The sequence below is a fragment of the Saccostrea cucullata genome, unplaced genomic scaffold (genome assembly GCF_032062105.1).
Source record: "Saccostrea cucullata isolate Sc308-1 unplaced genomic scaffold, CSIRO_AGI_Scuc_v1 ctg1124, whole genome shotgun sequence".
In the NCBI taxonomy this organism is placed as follows: Eukaryota; Metazoa; Mollusca; class Bivalvia; order Ostreida; family Ostreidae; genus Saccostrea; species Saccostrea cuccullata.
Genome location: NW_026929674.1, coordinates 332,717 through 354,143, shown reverse-complemented (window position 1 = coordinate 354,143; position 21,427 = coordinate 332,717). Strand labels below are relative to the sequence as shown.

Below are 21,427 nucleotides of genomic sequence, written 5' to 3'. Positions count from 1 at the left end.
TGTCTATCCTTCCGCTTAAAAATATAGTGCATAACCTGCTTGCTTTTCATAATTACAGCAATAAAAAATAAACTAAAGTTAAAAATGGAGTTTGTTTACATCTGTTATTCATATTTAGTACAATCTTTTGATAATTTTGTGAAGATAAACAATTTTTTTATTCATCCGCGGTCATTCAACCGCGTTTACGCGAAGTGTTTGCCTATGGAAGAAAAACAAATCGAAAATGGCGTCTTCAATACTTTGCGTTCACACGAGTTTCTTGATTGGAATTTTAACTTGATTTAGCTTACGTCACAGACATTCAAGATGCCAGGTCATACACCTGGATCTTCAACCTCTTCGTCAGTAACAGAAGGTAAGAACTTTTTACTGATTTCGACGCGAAAAAGCCCGATAAACCGAAGCGATGAACAACCTCAGTTTGTCCATTTTCTGTTTCAGAGCTGTATTTTCTCATCGCCCGGTTTCTCGCCCAAGGGCCTTGCCGTGGTGCTGCAGAGGTATTTTAAGTCCCTTATTAATGAAATTAAATATCGTTTGGCTTATTTTTAAGTTTTTGTACTGTTCTTTCTAGGTTTTACAAAGAGAATTGAAGGAAAACCAGGTTGGTGTCTCAGCTGTTTTCAGTCAAGTTATATCCAAATTACGCGCTCTTTACGCTATTTTACGATGAAAATACGGGAAAACTGACTTGATTTTGATTGTCAATTGCTTATGAATGAAATTTTTTCGCGTTGTGTCAGTTTTTGCACGGAACATTAGAAATATTGAAAAATTATTTTTTTGAAGCTTTTACCAAAAAGAATCGACTGGGAAGGCAGGGAACACGAAAGAAGTTATGAAAATTTGGTACGTTTTGAAAATGCCGTATTTTCATGTTTTTTGCATGTGACGTGCATCTATGTGTGTTTTTCACTGTTTTTGTTTCGTTTTGTTCTTCATTTACAACATTAATTATCTGAGAAGGCCAAAAATGTCACCATATTCGATTTTTCCTGTTTTTACACTTTGTAAAGTAATTTAGCATGGATTCTAATAAACATTTTCTGGGGAGATTATCATATCTTCAGTACAAGGTCATTTCTCTCTGATGTCACACGCCTTTTCATTTCTCTCGATTTTGATTGGCTGAACATTAGTTCAAAGGTAAGAAGTAGTCAAAGGGTTTGAATTCTTATTGGCTCTCATTGACATAATGCAGAGGTCAGAAAGGTTAAATTTTCTTTTCAGTAAGAGGTTCAAAAAAGGGAGTACTATTTTCTTTAAATAGATTTAATGTCCTTTGCAGAATATATATATAGATAATTTTTTAAATTGCTTGTTATTCTTTGCCTATTTATTATCCTCATTGACTTGCTATCATAATTCTATATAATTCAATTTTATATGAAATTTATATGGATCCTTTTCATTGTAAAAAAAAAAAGAAATTTAGAAAAGAAAGAAAGAAAAAAAAAGAAAAACCCAAAAAACTTAATCCACCTTTTTTTAAATGAATTTTTATTTTAGTTTAATTGTGTGTGTGAGTGTGTGTGTGTCTTTTAATTTTTTCCGCTTTACTTTTTAACCCCTTCCATGGCAAAGATTTTGAGCATTTCTAGACAAATTGATATTAAGATTTCAATGCATTTTTGGGAGTATTTCTGGTAATTGTTGTGTATACCAATGTATATATATTCTGAAAGCAGGTATTGTGTTGTTTCTGAAAATGATTATAAAAATTTCATTTCAGTTGCCATGGCAACGAAATACACCATAATCATGCTGGAATTTCCATTTATTAAATAATGAGTTTCATTCTAGTTTTTTGCTTAGTTAAATATATTAAAAAATATTTTATTGTTGTGTTGAAAATTATGAAGATGTTGTGCAACATATATTAAAAAAATATTTTATTGTTGTGTTGAAAAATTAACGTTTGGCGAAGTTTTTGTTGATTTTTTACAAACCAATTTTAAGTATTTTGCCAAATTATATCATTTTGCCCTGGGATGTAATCATCAGAATTTAGCATTTTTACATATAATGTGTTACCCCTGCATTGATTTCGACAATGGCAAAATCGCTCAAATAGTGCGCAAAGTTTTACTCAAGCTAGTAAAAAATTGGTACAGCCAATAAAAATATTTTCTGCTTAATATTTTACCGTATTTATTTTCTCTTTCCAACGGTGCAAGATTTATTCTGATATTTCCAGTATTAACGAAGTTATGAATGTTTTTTCACACTATCCTTGTTTTTCAAGTCAGATGCGTAGAAAAGCATATATGCCATGTAAGGGGTTAAATGATTAATTGACTTGGATTAACAGTTCAGTACTAGCAAATTTGTACATGTAATTGTATGCATTGTGTTTTATTTTCCGTAGGTGGAACTAAACAGGCACATTAAATCGGACCACCTATTGAAGATATGTCAGCGACTGGGGCCCCTCCTAGACAAAGAGGTCAAACCCAGTGTCTGTGGGGTCCAGTCTCTACTGGGGGCTGGAAGTCAGTCACTACTCAGGACAAAAGAGGGTAAGATGTAAAGCTAATGTCAAATACACAGCACATGTATATATAGATCTATAAACACATAATTTGTTATCATTAAAAAGAAAATAGCTTGATGTAATCAACTGAATATATCTCATAAAGGTGGGTTTGCCCCCCCCCCCCCCCCCCACAAAATGGAGAATACCATCAAATGCATGAATGTATTGACAAATGACAATGTATTAAAACTTCATTTTTATTGTTTGAATGAGATAATTGAAAATGTACACCTTTCCTTCACAGGTATAGAAAACCCAGTATGGACCCCACCCACCCATGCAGTCACTCATCATCAGCGCCCTCTATTCCCTCCAAAAAACCTTGTCTGTCCAGAGTTTGGTAGGTCTTAATTTCAGATTACATACAAGTTATGAACAATGAGTACTTGTTTTGACTTATTAATAAATTGTCAGAAATACATTAGATAGAAAGTTTTTTTTTTAAATTAAATTTGCAAAATCAATGCTTTCTATACTGAACGTAATATTATGTAATACTTTTAAACTGAATGTTATGTAATACTTTGTAGTTTAGTACGTAATATACTGTACTACTTGTAGTCTACGTGATGCGGGGAAGGGAGATGTGTGGACAAGCCCGCAATGACCACCTGTGTCCTAACCACTTCTACACCAAGGTCAGCATGCACGCTCGTAAGCTGGGGCACCTGTCAGCCGTGTACTGTGTGTCATTCGACAGGACAGGCCACTACATATTTACAGTAAGTTTATACACATATTGCTTAAAAAGTGTTTAACTGTGGCTCTCTTACGGCTCATGGAGAACCTTAATGTAGCTTTATATAATAATACTATTAGAATAATAAAAAAAAATTTCATTTATTCAGTAACATAGCCAGAGCATGAACTTTCAAAAGAATTTGATAGATTTTTTTGAGGCGCATCATTTTCGAGGCAACCTCATTGCGATCACCTGGCAATTCTTTCTTATCTAAACTGCGGTGGCAAAGGACTCAACAATATTGATTCTTAACACGTTATTAAAAATAGTGCTAATGTACATTGACAAGTTGGCGATATCCATTGTTATTTTTAAACAGCTAATAACATAAAATCTCACATATACATGTTGTTTTTACTTTGAATCAACAGAGGTTACAAAAAATGAGAAAATAAACAATTAAAACAAAGAGAGAAAACAACAACAAACGTGCCCTGCGCGGAGTAAGATCTATTTGCATAACAACAGCTCGTACTGTAAATTACTACGTTTTGTATCAGGTTCATAATAAACTGTATACCACGCCCGATTGCTTATTTTAGTCCCGTATAATTTACATGAACATTTCATGTATATAACATTTGTTATATATTGTGCCATTTATATTGGGAAAAAGTTAAAAACAAAGAGTGATATTTATAAAAGTGCACATAATGAAAGAAACTGAAATGATTCAGATATGAAATTATATAAATTTATTCAATAATCATTACTAGTAATTTCTATATTGACCTTCATTATTTCATCTTTCTAATAGTAAAAGAATAAAAATAAAAAAAGAATTAAAATACAATTGAAATCAATTATGATTTAATTTAAATATCAATTAATTATAACCGATATATCAGACAATCTTTTTAAAAAAAAAAGTTTTTCCTCTCCTGCACATGATCGATTGGCTAAAACTGAGAGCCATGGCTCAATTTTTTTAACCTCAAAGAAACGTTAGTTATTTCTTAAATTCTTATTCCTGGATTCTTTCATTCCCTTAACATTGATGTTGAATTTCTCTAAGAAAAAAAAAGTTTTATACCCTCAATGCGATGCGCCTCTCAGGCCGTCAGGCCTTTGATTTTAATTACATGTACATGTATTTATAATATGTTTGAGTTAGCCAGCTGCAATGTCATTGAGAGATGTAGAATATTATAGGTGTAAATTAATATCAAGGTTTTCTATAAACTCTGATGTATTGAATGAAGAATGTAATATTTGCAAATTAATATAATTTTCTTAAGAAAAATAATTTTGTTCCTTTCCACATTAGGGAGCTGATGATGCATTAATCAAAATCTGGAGAGCATGTAATGGACGACTAATGGCTACTCTCAGGGGACATAACTCTGAAATCACTGACATCGCTGTAAACTACGAGAACACACTGCTAGCCTCGGGAAGCTGTGATAAAACAATTAGAGTGTGGTGTCTGAGGACCAAGGCTCCCATAGCAGTACTACAGAGTCACACAGGGACCATCACCTCACTTCAGGTCAGTGGGGGAAGGGGGCTGGTAGAGGGGAGGATTATGTAGAGGTTTTTAAACATTTAAAGCAGAATGTTAGATTGTTATGTTTTTAGAAACAAATCAAGATGAATCCAATTTTTTAAAACATATTGTACACATAAACATAGGTATGAAGAACTTTTCCAGGTCTTTGTACTTATTTTTTCCCTTTTTTCAAGAAAGTATGTTTGATTGGTGTACAAATTGACAAGTTTTGTTCAAAATGAATATAAATACATTTTTTTCTTTTAGTTTTGTCCCCAGGCCAAGGGTGAGTCGCGGGTCCTGATGTCAACAGGAGGGGACGGCTGTGTCTGTTTCTGGGTCTGGGACGTGACCACCAACACATTCAAGTAAGAACTTGGCAGCATTCTGCTGATTATTAATGTAGCCTTTGACCACCAATACTTTCAAGTAACAATTCACCTACATTCTGATTGTTTTACTTGTGATATCAAAATTGATTGTTTTTCAATAGCTAATTTTATCTGCATTATCATTGAAGGTTTGAATCGAATTCTGGTGAACATAGTAAATGAATTGTATATTTTCTCCATTGCTTTATGATAAAGTAGAAAATTTCCAATTAATTAAACATAAAGAAGAGATATAAGGGCATGTTACTTGAGTACTTTACCATCTTTACCCAATTTACAGTGCTAAACCTCACAAGTTTATAGAGCGGTCGAGGGCCGGGGCCCAGATGTTGTGTTCCTCCTTCAGTCCGGGGGGCGTGTTCCTGGCCACAGGAAGTGCTGATCATGTGATCAGGGTTTACTTCCTGCACACCACAAAACCAGAGAAAATCTGTGAGCTGGAGTCCCACACAGTGAGTGATATGAAACTTTATAGATCTTACTCTGGAAGTTAAAGTTGATAGATTGTTCATTGTCTTTTCAAAAAATATATTTGGAATGTGTAATGTACATGAAATGCAATGTATAATTTGCAATCATAGAAAATCATTTGGTTCCATTTATTTGGCAATTTATAATCAAATGTTTTGATTGAAAAAATTCACAGAAAATTGTTAGTTGTAGGAATAACTTGTTATGAAGGCATTGCTTTTTATGGGGTAAAATATTCATTGTTTTCATGATTTGAAGAGACCTATAAAGTAAAGTCCTCACTGTAATCTTAAAATGTCTAAAACATACAACTCTACATTCTTTTTTGACTGTAGTAATAACTCTACCTTTAAAGTAAAAGTTGTTGAAATCAAGCTTTCACTTAAGCGAGATGTTTGCTCCTTGTAGGACAGAGTAGACAGTATTTGTTACTGTAACCATGGAGACAGGTTTGTCAGTGGGAGTAAGGATGGAACAGCCAGGATTTGGCGGTACGACAGACAGGAGTGGAAGGCCCTGGTCCTCTACATGAACACAACTCTAGAATGGTATGTATTGACACACAAATCTAATTAACCTTTCAAGGACCCTTTAAAAGCAAATTTAATTGAAATAGGAGAAAGGATATGTAATAAAGCAATGAAAATTTTGCTAGAAATTGATTATATTGCAGAACCATTAAGTTGTAAATAAAAAAAAAAAATCAGAGCATCACAAAGCTGTTGTATTGTGATTTTAGCTGCAATGAAACTGTATGATTTCTAGATTATTACCTTGAAAATTGTTATCTTTTACAATTCAGCACAAACAAAATAGATTTAGAAGACATTAAGAAATATTGTGTTACCATGGTATCCTGGAATATGGATGACTCCTTGGTGATTACTGCAGTCAATGATTTCTCTATCAAACTCTGGAATTCCAACACAGGCAAACTGGTTCATGTACTCAGGGTAGGTATCTTCTGAAATTAAACAGAATGATTTCAAGTGTACAATTTGACAATTTTTATACAAGAATCATTATAATTAATGCTCATAATCATTTCATGTGAAAAAAAGTGAAAATAGTAAATTTATTTTAGAATTTTGTTTAATAATGAGTTGATGCAGTAAAGATTTGGCATTATACATGTAATAACATATACATCTAAATTGTGCCCCGTATTTCACAGGACCATGAAGATGAGATTTTTGTGTTGGAGCATTGTCCTACAGAGCCCAGAATTATGTTGAGTGCCGGCCATGATGGAAATATTGTTATCTGGGACCTCATTAAAGGGGAGAAAATCAAGTCCTTCTTTAACATGGTAATTCAAAACATGTTAATTTTTGAATTGCATCCTTAACAGTAAATAGGACAGACACTAGAATGATCAGAGCTAAATTTATTAGAACATTTTTAGAGTTTATTCTTTCCTCTTTTTCAAAGGAAATATTTTTTCTTCTTTATTGGTATTGCTTACTATTGATAGCATTGTTTGTATCTGAATGTTTTAGATAGAGGGCCAGGGACATGGAGCCGTGTTTGACATTAAGTTTGCCCCAGACGGCCTGAGTTTCGCTGCCACAGACTCACATGGGCATCTGCTGCTGTTTGGATTCGGTTCCAACGAAAAGCATAAACAGGTACGGGTCATAATCAGGGGCTGCAATTTCAGTTGGATACTGTAAACCAACTATTATTCGTCTCATCTTTTATTCACAATATGTCAGTTTGAAATCAATCGGTGACGATTAATTTTCACAAATAAGGAGACATTTTCTACAAAAACAAAGCAAAATAAGTGGTTCACGGAGATAAATATTCGCAACTTAAAGTAGGTTTTGAAACCCGTGAATATTTCTCGCACGCCAATAAAAGTTGGTTTACAGTATATTTAAATTTATCTAATTTTGAAGTTTCAGTAGTATTTTAAAATTTCAGTTTTGATTATGAATGGTCACTTTCATTCAGTTCCTTAGAAAAATTAAACTGTTAACAGCTGTTATTAACATATTTTATGCATTTTTGTAGTCTTTTAAAATTGAGTTCCCTAGTAAGATTTTTTATAAATTAACAGGTCCCGGAGGAGGTTTTCTTTCACACTGATTACCGTCCGCTGATGCGGGATGCTAATAACTACGTCCTGGACGAGCAGACCCAGCAGCCTCCCCATCTCATGCCGCCGCCCTTCCTTGTGGACATTGACGGTAATCCCTACCCCCCAAGGTTCCAGAAGCTGGTACCGGGGAGGGAACACTGTAACAATGATCAGCTGATACCTCAGATGCAGGTCAATGAAGAAGGTATTGAATAGGATTCAATATCCACTCTATGTAGTCTCCTAATTATTGATTGATAGACTGACATTGAAATCTTTCACTTCATGAATTTATCATGATCTTAATGTGATTATCAATCCTGATAAAAATTCTTCACCAACATACATGTATTTACAACATTCATTCATTAGAAACAAACATATTTACATTTCATTTTGATAATAATGAAATTCTTGATGATTATGTACTCATCCTATACATTTATTGATGTGTTGCTGTTTATGGTGACCTCTGATTCCTTCAGGGTCTCAGGAGGTGGTAGGGGACCTTGATGCTCTGATAGAGGAGAACCACCCAGAGGAACCACCCCATGCCGAGCCCCTCCCCCCAGAACCGCTACCTCAGGACCACCGCCCAAGTATTGACAACATGATTGAACAGTTACAGAGAGAACAGGACCAGAGGATAGCCAGAGAGGGGCTGGAACCCCTAGGAAGTCCCCCACCCGCATTGGGGTCACCCAGAGTTCACAGGTCAAACTCAGGTCAGCATGCTTTGGCTTAATTGTTAGATTTACCATAGGCACAAGTCAGTACAATCTGGCCTGCCTGTATGTTTTGGGCTTCTGCATCATAAACTCTTTTTAAGTAACAAACTTGTGAGTTTCTTATCCGTAATTATTGTGTTGAAATGAAATTAGGTTAAAGATTTACATTTTGACTTCTTCTTCTTCTTTGATTATTGTAGTTGGCAATGTTGGGGGAAGGAGAATCGGTGAGAGGGAGGGAGTGCGGCAGTCCCTGGGTAATATTACCCAGAGAGCCACACAGTCAGACATCGCAGCCTGGAGTCGCAGAGTGGTTGTGAAAGAACTCGACACTGCTGCCTTATTGTAAGTTTGAATGTTAAACTCAATGTTTCAAAGAGGTTAGGCCGAGTTATTGTTTCTAATGGTATTTCTGTTCATTTTGATTGTTACTACTCATGCATGACTAGGTTGTGTATAATGTTTGCAGGAGAGATGAAGAACAGAGAATGGCCTATGCAAATGAGGAGGCAAAACATTTTATGGCAGAAAGAAAGAAAAAGCCCTGTCATTTTGATGTAAGACATATTTATGCTTGAAAAATATACATATAAAAATAAATAGATATTTGTGTAATTGAATATTTACATGGTAAATCCAATTTCGTAGGCTGAATCCAGTGACTCTGGATCTCACATTAAAACAAGACGTAAACACAAAAACCGGCGTGACAATGTGGGAAATCAGCGTGAGAATGAGGAGGTGGCGACTAATCGACTGGTGACGCGGGCTCTGTATGACACCGAGGAGGAAGAGGTAAACAGGCACTGTATTAACTGACGAGTCACTCAATAGACAGGGAATCTGTCTCTATCAATTTATCATAATTCTTGTTATTTATCAGCTAATTTTTTATTTTAATTCACGTTTGAAAAATGTTTTATCTGATGGAATTTTTCATCTGTAATCCAGATTTTCGAGATTACTAATTAAAATACTTAGATACATGTTTTCTTCTTTACCTTACAGGAGGAAGAAAATGCTGAGGCCTCTAACTCTGACGTTATGTTCAGCAGTGATGATAACGAAGATGGGTAAGATTAAAGAAAATTAGTTCAAATCTTGCATACTCTTTACAATAATATTTAGTCAATCTACAAATTTATTAAATTTATTTCTGTAGCATTCAATATAAATTTGAATTAACTGATGTGCAGTTTACTTTGTAAGCTATTTTGTATTTTTTGCTTGACAGGAGGAGGAAAATGCTGAGGCCTCAAACTCTGATGTCGTGTTCAGCAGTGATGATAACGACGATGGGTAAAGTGTATGTGTCTATTTGGTTAAAAAGACTTTGATCGTATTAATTAATCGTCGCGAAGAATGGTTTTTTGTAAATCGCATTTAATGTAAATTTTAGGTAATAAAAGTTGGTTTACAGTAATTTCCTGTTTCCCAGCAAAGCCTAATACATTGTAAGTATGAATTTTAAGATTACATTTTAGTCCAGAAGATAGTGAGTTTATTGCATCATGTTTATTTTTGGCACAGAGAGTCCAGTGAGTATTCTGACTGGGTGGGAGATGCTGGGGTCAGTCTCCAGCCCCCAAAACGCAAGTCCAAGCGACAGGTCAAACGACGTAAAATGTCGTCTTCAGAGGACGAGGAGGAGGTAGAGGTCGTAGACGATGATGATGACGATGACAACTTCGAGGAAGAGAGCACGCACGACTCGGCAAGGAGTTCCAGTAGTCGTCGACAACAGCCAAAGAGGAAAAAACCACCCCCACCCACCCGTAAAAAGCCATCGAAGAATAAACCAGTGAGATTGAATTTTTCTTGACCTCTCTGAACTAATCATCACCCTGTGTTTCTTTTTGTATCAATGTTCTGTCTTTAATAGAAGACTGTCACATTGCTTTAAGATTTACTTGTCCATGTGTAAACATGCAGATGAAGAGCAAAACAACCATGTGATTTTAAATAAGTATTGAAATGGATTTTAATAAGATGGGCAATTTTGGCAAGGTCCCCTTTTTCAAGCTTGGTGAACAAATCAAAAAAACAAAAAATAATTGAAAACCGTAATTTTGCCTAATGCTTGCAATTGGATCATAAAAATGTAATCTTAACACAACTTGTAAAAGTTGTTATCAGCCAAAATTACCTGCATACCATAATGTATTTCTCTATCTAATTCATTGCATTTTTTGCTACAGTGTATAGATTTTGAAAATTTTATGCACAGAGTTGTAGAAAGTGATTATTTTTAATGTAACATTGCACATTTGTAGCATCTAACTCTCACAATCTGTGTAACCCATTTTCATTCATCTATTTCATCCTGTTCTCAATATGTACATTTGTCAAATTATGATCTTGTGTATTATTGATCATCATGATCTGGTAAAATAAAAATAGTTCAATCAAATGTACAGTTTTATAACTGAGTGAGCATTAAAAAAAGCAATTATTTTATTATCCTTGAAAGACTTGCTTGAAATTTCCTTCTGAAAAGGTGTGCTGAAAAAAGGGTATTTGTATATATATCTTGCTGATTTATTTTCAGAGAAAAGAAAAGATCGTCAAAAAGATGGAGGATATTTCTGAACTTCCAGAAGAGTTTCGTCCTCCGGAATGGTTGACAGACGTCATTCCCAGGAAGTCTCCGTACGTGCCGCAGATGGGAGATGACGTCATGTACTTCAAACAGGGTCATGAACTTTACCTCCTCGCCGTGAAGAAACGCAATGTCTACAAATTTGATATACGCAAGAACCAGCCCTGGCACTTGAATCAAAACCTCAGGGTGAGACTTTAGATACCATTTATATTTCCATCATTTCTTGTCCAATTTGTCCAAGTGTACTTAATATAAATGTAAGGCATACAGTAACAGTCTAGAAAATCCGTGTAATTTTCTACCTGCGGACCAAACAGAAATTGAGATTTCGCGGAATTATGATTCCATGGAAAAAAGTGTGTCTACAGTATTTTGTGGGCAAGTACATGTACATCTGGATATGAAACAGGCCAAGAATTTTTTACAGCTTGATGTATGAAATGCGTCTTTCAGAATCATTTGATGATAGTGTCTTTTAATTTTAGTAACAGATATATGTGTATCAAGTATGAAATGAGTTTTAAAAAAATATCTTTTAAAATCATTTTACAAGAGAACTTTATAATTGTAGGAACAAGAACACATGAAGATTGTAGGAATCAAGTATGAAGTCCGTCCCCCTCGACTCTGCTGTCTTAAGATGGCTTACGTTGACCCGGAAACCGGGAAACCCACAAAGAACTCATTTACATTTAAGTGAGTGTGTACTGTCAGATTTTACCTGTATAATCAGTATGTACATGAATGTACTGTGTGTTTCTTACAAGGGTTAGATCTTTGAAATGGTAATTACTTGTATATCCATATGATGTACAAGTTTGTATATGTACAGCAACTGCAACTGCAGGCATTTTCTGTGGTTTGTTACCTGGTAACTAAAAAATGTAATGATTTTGATAATTGTCTGATTGAGTATCTTGTCAAAAACTCTGTTACTAATAAGCTTTATGATATTACAGGTACCATGATATGCCTGATGTCATCGATTTCATCGTTCTAAAACAGTCCTATGACACAGCTATGAGGAGAAAATGGAAAGCAGGTTTGTTTTCTGATAAAGTCAATATATTATAAATCTAAAGATTTACTATATTTGAAGGTGGACAGTATTTACCCATATACAGTATTTCTTTTAAGTTCTGATTTGATAATGAAATCTTGGCATACTTGATTTTTAAAAAGATGTTGCTTTCTAAAGGAAATTCAGAATATCCTGGTGTACATGTAAGATCGTATTTTATAAAGGTGACAGATTCCGTTCCATGATTGATGATGCCTGGTGGTTTGGGACCATTGTCAGTCAGAGTCCGTATGAAGCCATTTATCCTGATAGTATGTTCCAGTGCTTCATTGTCAAGTAAGTACATATATGTATGTGTATTGAAACCAATAAAGGCAGCAAACTGTGAAAAATCTTTGGTTATATTGGCACAATCTGTCGTTACTTGTCCATATGAAGAAACCTGTTGTACATATTTAATAGAAAGGATTATAAAATTAAGCTGCCTGTTTGTTGCAGTTGGGACAATGGAGAGACAGAGAGACTGAGTCCGTGGGACATGGAGCCTGTCGATCAAAATCGTAAGGCATTTATTCCAGCAGTATTTACATGTATTTTCTTGGAAAAATTGGAAATATTTTTGTTAGTTAGTGTAATTGATCATTCATACCAAAATAAACATTTGTCTGCACTGTTAATTAAATGTTCCATTTTTGAAATGTATTTACATATTGTAGCATTAAATTTCAATTCTAAACCGAATTTTTTTCCTTCTAAAAATTTGAAAATTAGGTATAAAGGAATAAAAACATGTCAGACATTTTGTGATTTTGTGTGTTGTTGATTAGATCTGCCAGCCCGTAACGAGTCCAGTGTACCCGTACAGCCGGAGGAGTTAGGGTCCCTGATGTACACCCCTGTGGAGGGGGAGTGGCCGTCGTGTGGGCGTGATGCTGAGTGTGACCGTATTGCCCACGGGATGGAGAGCATCATGCAGCATTCTATAGCAGAGCAGTTTCTGACACCGGTGGATCTCAATGTGTTCCCAATCTACGGCATCATCATAGAATACCTCATTGATCTCACCACCATCAAATCTCGACTAGAGAATAGATTCTACAGGTAAGATTGTTCATTCAAAATACATTTTACTCAAGTGACTTAGTGAAACTTGGATTTATTTTGTAAGATATGCATGTTAATGTAGGACAATATATTTATGATACTGATTCTCAGTAAATACTGTTTTGTACAGGAGAGTGAGTGCCCTGCAGTTTGACATTCGATATATTGAACACAATGCCAAGGCCTTCAATGAGCCAGGTACTCCCATTGTGAAAAGTGCCAGAATTGTTACAGAGGCCCTTCTCAGGTTTACCAGGTAATTCTCAGAATGTGTCTTATAATGAGTAAGGAGAATTTAAGTTTGTCTTTCTTTAAATGAGTTAGAGTTTATGTGTAATGCAGTAATACTTTCAGTATACTATACTTTACTGTTTCCAGTGATACTGATTGTACTGATCCTATGCCGATCTTGAATCAGCTGTGTCACCGAGAAAAAGTGGGGGGCGTGTCCTCTGGTAGTGAAACTGAAGATACCTCGGACAACAACAGGCTCAAGCATGTAAGTCAAACTGAAAGTTTGTAGTGGGAAGATTCATATTCTTTTTAAGTGTTACATTCACTGTTCATACATGTATATTTTTAGCTCTTCTGATCTTTGCTACCATTTGTGCGGTGTGCGGTGCGGTGTGCGTTAACTTTTTAGAATACACAAAGTGTCAAATTTGTCAAGGGTTCCTTGGCCCAACTTTATGCTAAAATAAGGGTTGGGACCTTGAATCAAGGGGAGATAATCAGGAAAACAAAACAAAAAGTACTGGTTGCTAAAAAATCTTCTTCTCCAGAATTTTAGATATACCATTACGTAATCAAAAAATTAAAAATTGTTCAAGGCATGACCCTGGGGCAAAGGGCGTGGTCTCAAGGTCACTTTAAAGTTGACCTAAATTTAGTTTAAAAATGTTCATATTTTGCTTACAATGGACTAGGATCATCAAATCTTGTAAGTTGATGCATCTTAGGACTTCACATCATGTTATCTGACTCAAAAGTAGGTCACGACCTATTTTTATGTCACATTTGTTTTCAAAGATTTAAAGATTTTGGATACTTTAAGTATATTTCAAACTTAGAAATTTGAAGTCACAATAACCGTGACCTAAAACTTTATATTAAAAACATTTACATTATCACACTGAAAGGTAGAATCATCAAATCAGTTGTTCTTTTAAAATATTTTCAAAAAGCTCACTGTGACCTACTTTTAGAATTTTGCAGGCATTAGTTTTCAAATAGTTTAAATAGCATATTTTGATTACCTAAACCTATGATCATAAACTTGGTCAGGAGATGCATCTGGCAATCAAAAAATGTCAACCAAAATGTAGGTCAACCTTTACATTTAAGTGAATTGGCTTAGACCAAACTTTGTGAGTTGATGCATCTTGGGTTTTTGGATAGTGGCAACCAAAAATTAGGTCACAGTGACCTTATTTCGACATTTTATGGCTATATTTAAGTATCTCCGATACTTATTGGCTTAGAATCATCAAACTTTGTCAGTTGATGCATCTTGGGTTTTAGAAACCATAGGTCACGGTGACCTAACATTTTATGTATATTTAAGTACTCTAGCTTTTTGGTTTAGAATCATAATATTTTGTCAAATTATGCACATTGGTTTTTTTTAGGTCATGGTGACCTATTTTGACCTATTTATTGGCTTAGAATTATCAAACTTGGTCAGCAGATGCATCTTGGGACTCTAAAAAATGTCAACCAAAATGAAGGTCACGATGACCTACTTTCAACATTTTATGGCTATATTTTAGTATTCTCCGGTACTTATTGGCTTATAAACTTTGTCAGTTGATGCATCTTGTTTTCGAACCAAAAAGTAGGTCACAGTGACCTACTTTTTGACATTTTATGGCTATATTTATCTATCTCTAGTACTTATCGATTTAGAATCATCATACTTTGTCAGTTGATGCATCTTGGATTTTCTGAGAATGTTGACCTAAAAGTAGGTTATGGTGACCTACTTTTGAATATCTCAGGTATTTATTGGCTTAGAATTATCAAACTTGGTCAGCAGATGCATCTTGGAGAATTGTCAACCAAAATGTAGGTCACGATTTCTACTTTCGACATTTTATGGCTATATTTAAGATCTTGGTACTTATTGTTAAGAATCATCATACTTTGTCAGTTGATGCATCTTGGGTTTTCTTTGTTGACCAAAGAGTAGGTCACAGTGACCTACTTTTGAATATCTCAGGTATTTATTGGCTTAGAATTATCAAACTTAGTCAGCAGATGCATCTTGGGACTCTGAAAAATGTTGACTAAAGTGTACGTCAAGATGACCTACTTTCGACATTTTATGGGTATATTTAAGTATCTTAGGTATTTATTGGCTTAGAATAATCAAACTTTGTCACTTGATGCATTTTGTGATGTCCAAAATGTAGACTGAAAAGTTTGTAATTGGCTAAGAATCATCAAACTTTGTCAGGTGATGCAACTTTTTTAATAGGATACTTAGGGTTAGAGGCTTCAAATACAAGTGATAAGTTGTACAATTTATCAGAAGAGCGATTCAAGGCCCTTGGGCCTCTTGTTTGAAATGCAGACTTTTGTTTATGAATGTAGTCAGATGATGACCAGCCAGGAACCAGCACAAGGAGAAAGTCAGCACCACCAGTCAATAAAACACCTGACTCCTGGAAATCCGAGTGCCTTAATCTTCTGGAGTCCGTATTCCAGTGTGAGGATTCTAGTCCATTCAGATTCCCAGTCGATCCAGATGAAATCCCGGTAAGCTTGAAACATTTGAAGACTCGTGCTGTAAAAATGTTGAAAATGCATTGATTATCAGACAAAGTAAAATGTCCCTGTGATACAATATGTATTTCATGACTGAAGTTTTGCTTTATCCTTAGGAATACTTTGACATCATTGAGCACCCGATGGATCTGTCCACCGTTAAGGAGAACCTACTGAGAGACAAGTACTCCAACCCTAACAGTCTGTTTAAAGACTTCAGACTTATATTCTCCAACTCCAGGACATTTAATACCAACAAACGCTCACGGGTAAGCCACTTCAAACCATGATCTCAATAACGCTGGGTAAAATGTTATTTATTTTCTGGAAACTAGAATTTATCTTTTGTCTATATTATTTAAATCTGACCTTGACTTTGTCTACATCATTTATAGATATATGTCATTGCATTGGGATTATTTGAACTTGACTTTGTTTAAATTTGCCATAACATTGAAGTTATCCAACCTTGACTTTTGAGATGCATGCCATGACATTGATATTTACTGACCTTGACCTCGTAGATACATGCCATGATATTTAAATTATTTGGCCTTAAATATGTAGATATATGCCTTGACATTGAGATTATTTGATCTTGACCTTGTAGATATGCCATGACATTGAGATTATTTTACCTTGACCTTGTAGATATATACCCTGTCATTGAAATTATCTGACCTTGACTTTGTAGATATATGCTATGACCTTGAGATTATCGGCCCTGATTGAGGAGAAAATGAAGGACATAATCAGTGGGTGGAATTCGGCTGTCAAACAGAAGAAGAGCTCCCCTCGTCTCTCCCAGAGTAACTACAGCTCCAAAACAGAAAGGTCAGTGTAGACACTCAAAGTCAGGTAATCAGTTTGTATGAATAAAGTCCCTTTGATTTATTATTTGAGATGAAGCACCAGCAAGGATTTTTATCTATAGTCTAAATGAAAGCAAACCTTTGCTAGAAATCAAGAAAATTGTATTTACTGTGAAATCTCCATGGGATATTTTAGTTCAAGGTGTAAAGAGATAAAATTGTCATAATTACCAGACTTGCCTAGTAATGTTCTTCACAGCCATGACTGTGTAACCTTTTCCTACTCACCATAAAATGTTAATATTGTCTTTGTGATACAGCAGCAGCAGGAGTTATAGGAACCAGCCTCGTAGAATGGCAGCAACAGCAGCGTCGTCCAATATCCGGGCCAGCTCTCTCCAAAGTGAGGCAGGACCCTCGACCTCTGGAGCCATGGAAACCACCAACTCTGACCTCAATACGTCTGCCACAACATTAGAGGTAGATGATTTTGAGGACGATGATGATGATGATTATGAACCAGTGAAACCTAGGACCTCCTCTCCCAGAAAAAGACCAGGTTAGTACACATAACTGTGTTTATCCTCACCAAGAAAAGGACAAGGTCAGTACACAGTTTTGATATGTATAAGTTATCCTCTCCCAGAAAAAATGCCAGGTCATATAACAGATATTTTGTTCAACATTAGAAAAGTATTAAAGTAAAAAAAATTCACTTAAAATAGTGAAACTGTTACATTTACAACATTTAAATCAGGGCATTCATTTAATATTTCAAAAAAGTTTGTGAATAAAAAAAATTTGGACTTTACAGTCTGTAATCTATTAAATTAACTTGGACTTTATTTTCTGTACTATTAACCATTAGCTTAGCGTTTATTTTCTGTACTATTAACTTCTGTTTATCTTCTCTGTAAAACCATTAAAGTACTTTATTTTTGTAAATTAACCATTAACTTGGACTTTATTTTCTGTTACTAAATACAAAAATTAACTTGGACTTTATTTTCTATACTATTAACCATTAACTTGGACTTTATTTTCTGTACTATTAACTGTTATCTTGGACTTTATTTTGTGTACAGTGAGGAAACCTGTACCCAAGCCTCCTGTAGAGAGTAACCACTTTGACTCAGACACAGAACTAGAGGAGGATCAAACAGAGAGTGAGGAGGAGGAGGTGGTCTGCAAGGTCAAAAGGTCAACCAGGAACAGAGAGGACAGTGACAATGAAGAACCAGCAGTTCGCAATGTTAAAAGGCCAACAAGGAATAGGGGTAAGACATAGAAATATCCTGTGATCATTTAACACAGACATCAGGTATTCCAGGCATTGTGCATTATGTCCTTTATACATATTTACTAAGAAATATTCGAAGGTTTATATTGGCCTTCTAAAAGAACAAGAAAGCATTTTAAAGTAATTTAATCATGATCTTAATATCGATGGACACATTCAGTATTAACATGCAATCTGTATGCATTCATATATTGTGAACAGAAATATGACTCAGGTAATCAAACTGCCAAGGAGCTCCTGGGAATTTTTTTAAAATAAAAATTTATTTGAGCTTTTGTAATCAAAATTATTTTGTTTTTTTTTTTAAACATTACCTCATTATTAACAGTAAAAAGGCCTCTGACAAATGGAAATGCAAGCAACCATTACACCACTCGGGCCTCTACAGGGTCAATCAAGGTCAAACACTTTAAGAAGAGTGGATCTTACTCTGAATCGGACACCCAGTGTAGTGACAATGAATCAGCTGAATCATCTAATGAGTCATCGTCAGATTCATCATCATCATCAGATTCTAAAACGGAGTCGGACTCAAAATCTAGTGACTCTGAAGAAAGCCCCATCACCCGGCCAAAGAGGATGGCTCCACGGTTACGGACTGAAGTTGACTCCAGTAGGAGCCAACCGAACAAATCGCGGGAGGGGAAGGGTAAAGCCAGTGCCTCGGGGTCTCGACAAACTCGTAATCAGGGAAAACGAACAGTTCGTTATGAGGAGGACAGTGACTTTGAGTACGGTGATGGTGCATCATCATCCTACAGGACTAAAAAACGGGCTCGTTATATTTCCCCGGAGGAAAACAGTGATACTGAGGAATCGGATGGAAATTCAGAGGTCATGAAAAGCAGTCGAGGTCGAATTAGAAAACTTACGCCCCGGGCCAGGGCTAACCTACGACATTAACGTCATAATAGGCATCAAGTGTTTACATTGCTCAATATGGAAGACATTAGTTCCAAATTCATGAATTGTTCCGATAAATATTTCTCATGGTAATCAAAATTTCGGCTGTACAATATCTACCAGTGCAGGGTGTTTTGAACTGCTGTGGTTTTTGTTAGACTATCTGTTACCTCAGTCAAGTGCACAACTTACTTTTACCTCAAGCAAGCTTAGTTTATTATCAAATCATTTCATACATTTTTCTTATTCTACAATGTTCTATGATTATTACTAACTTCATTTAGATTTTTATAGAATGCAATTTATGAACTGATAAAGAATTTTTAAGGATACTAGATACAAAACTTAGTAATATAGACAAAAATCTCCCAAGCTGCTATGCAGAAAAAATTTTGGATAAAAAATATGACCTATTATAATTACCCAAATACAACATACTCAGCAGCTATAGGGGAAATGTGTCATTTATATGAATTAACTTGTAAACTTCTTACATTTTCTCTATTCATCTGGTCTTCCATTACAAACATCATGTTCATTTTTCAAGCAGGAGATATTGCTACAACAGATGCAATAAAAATGTGCCAAATATCACCTTCATTTCACTGTATCATGTTTTGTAATAGAACTTCTATGCAAGTTCATAAAAAGTGCTTTCATCCTTGCTAGCAATTTTTTTTTAAGGTTCATAAACCCTCTGCTCACTCATATGAAATTTTTCTTTAACTTTTATGATTTTCCAATGATAAATGTACCGTATATGCTGAATAAAATAGAAACAGTTATAGCATGGCTTGCGGGGCAAAATTTGACAAAAAAGGCACGTAAACTTGACAAAGTTATAAAGGAATAATAGAAATTTGTGTCATTAAGAGTTATCTCTCTTATCAGAGTATCATTGTACCTTAATTGTCAAATCTGTATAAAATGATATTTGAATTAACTCAACATTATAAGCGATAAGGAATTTGCAACCTGTTTGAGAACTTCCTTTATTTCTTCTTCAAACCAAGAAAAATCTTTAATTTCATACAATTTGAAATATGTTTTCAAAAGTAGTAGGATTTAATAGGGGCTTTCTTTTGTGTGGAGAGTACTAAATGAAGAAAATTAAAGTTGTGTTTTCAGGTTTCAGGTATCCAAAAAAAACAAAACAAAACTATTTCCTATTTTGTAACTTACATCTACATCTTAGATTTATATGAAATATCAGAGATGTACTGGTATATTTGTGTAGTGTTGCAAAAAATTCTTAAGAATTTTGGCATTTTAACAAAAAAATGGTATTATAATCATATTTAGCCATTTTCCTTGAAATGCCACAATTCTCCATAACTAAAACCAATTTCACAAACCAAAGTTTTTGTTTTGTTCTGGATTATCTTTTTTACTCAAAATTATAATTTTTTGTGTATTTTTTTTTTCTGTAGATCCCACAAATTTTGAATCTGCTTTTTTCTCTAAAGACTCGAATGTTGTTTAATTCTAAATTATGTGGCTTTAATAAATAAAACTGAGAAATGAACTTTATGAATAAAAAATTTAAATAAAAGATACATTTTACAAACAATACATAACATTTTTTTCATGTAGATTGACATCTTAGTAAAACTTGATGCCTACTGGTTTATGTATTGTATTTTTTTTTTCCATGGAACACAATTCATTCACATTGATATTTGATCTCACTGCCTGAGTATATTGCCTGAATCCTAGCTAAGGGTGACTGCTGCTTGTATGGTGGACTGCTAGTGGATTGTGTACATTTTTTCTGTTATTTATGTGTTGAGACAGTTGTTGCTTTGTTATACATTTACAAACTTTTTGATAACATTTAAAGTACAATAAATAATGACTTAAAAGTGACTTGATGTCTTTTGTTAATGGATGTGAAATTTAAAAACAAAGACCTCCCCCCCTCCCCCCAAGTAAAAAGGATCAAATTTATATTCAAAATTTCTAATTATTGTGAAAATTATGTACCAGTCAGAGGCACACATTTATTGAAAGTGATCTCCAATAATGCTCATCACGAGGAGTAAGATCCTGTGTCCAATTTGACCTTGTGACCTCAAAATCAACACAATCATGTCATCTACTTCTTAGTGAAACAAATGAACCAAGCTTTATTTGTCTGCCAAGCAAAGGATTTTCAAGATACTGAGCAGTCAGTATTTTCCTCTTTTTGGTTATACATTGTGGCTCCTGAATCAGTAGAGGCCATTTCTCTTTGAGAGGAACAAATTAATGTACCAAAGTTTGATATTGGTCAGGCAAAGGTTTCTGTGAACCTATACAGTGTGACTGTGAACTTTAAATCAATAGGTGTAAGTTACTCTTTAGATAGAACCAGTACATGTATACCAGATTTGATGTCTTCTGAAAAGCAGATGATTCTTTAAAATATTGCATGAGAAGTCACTGTCTATCTGTCTCCATGTGACCCATGGTTTTGTGACCTCAAATCAAAGGTCA

At 34.7% G+C, this 21,427-nt stretch overlaps 1 protein-coding gene across 2 annotated transcripts; it reads left to right on the top strand.

Annotated features, from left to right (window-relative positions):
- Nucleotides 1-203: 203 nt before the first annotated feature.
- Nucleotides 204-19,624, top strand: LOC134281750 (bromodomain and WD repeat-containing protein 3-like). 2 transcript variants are annotated; one of them, XM_062764183.1, is made up of 35 exons: nucleotides 204-358; nucleotides 445-503; nucleotides 578-607; nucleotides 793-852; nucleotides 2,372-2,522; nucleotides 2,784-2,879; nucleotides 3,101-3,261; nucleotides 4,549-4,770; nucleotides 5,038-5,138; nucleotides 5,443-5,614; nucleotides 6,042-6,181; nucleotides 6,436-6,586; nucleotides 6,808-6,942; nucleotides 7,133-7,261; nucleotides 7,696-7,921; nucleotides 8,202-8,441; nucleotides 8,645-8,789; nucleotides 8,914-9,001; nucleotides 9,093-9,239; nucleotides 9,679-9,743; nucleotides 9,975-10,245; nucleotides 10,993-11,232; nucleotides 11,618-11,742; nucleotides 12,006-12,088; nucleotides 12,292-12,403; nucleotides 12,566-12,627; nucleotides 12,895-13,168; nucleotides 13,302-13,427; nucleotides 13,550-13,670; nucleotides 15,764-15,928; nucleotides 16,054-16,206; nucleotides 16,632-16,771; nucleotides 17,070-17,308; nucleotides 17,835-18,026; nucleotides 18,378-19,624. In XM_062764183.1, the coding sequence occupies exons 1-35, from the start codon at nucleotides 310-312 to the stop codon at nucleotides 18,950-18,952; spliced, it is 5,445 nt and encodes a 1,814-aa protein (XP_062620167.1). In that variant the 5' UTR covers nucleotides 204-309; the 3' UTR covers nucleotides 18,953-19,624. The 2 variants fall into 2 exon arrangements, with proteins under 2 accessions (XP_062620167.1, XP_062620168.1); XM_062764184.1 differs by lacking the exon at nucleotides 9,679-9,743 and adding an exon at nucleotides 9,453-9,517.
- Nucleotides 19,625-21,427: the final 1,803 nt, after the last annotated feature.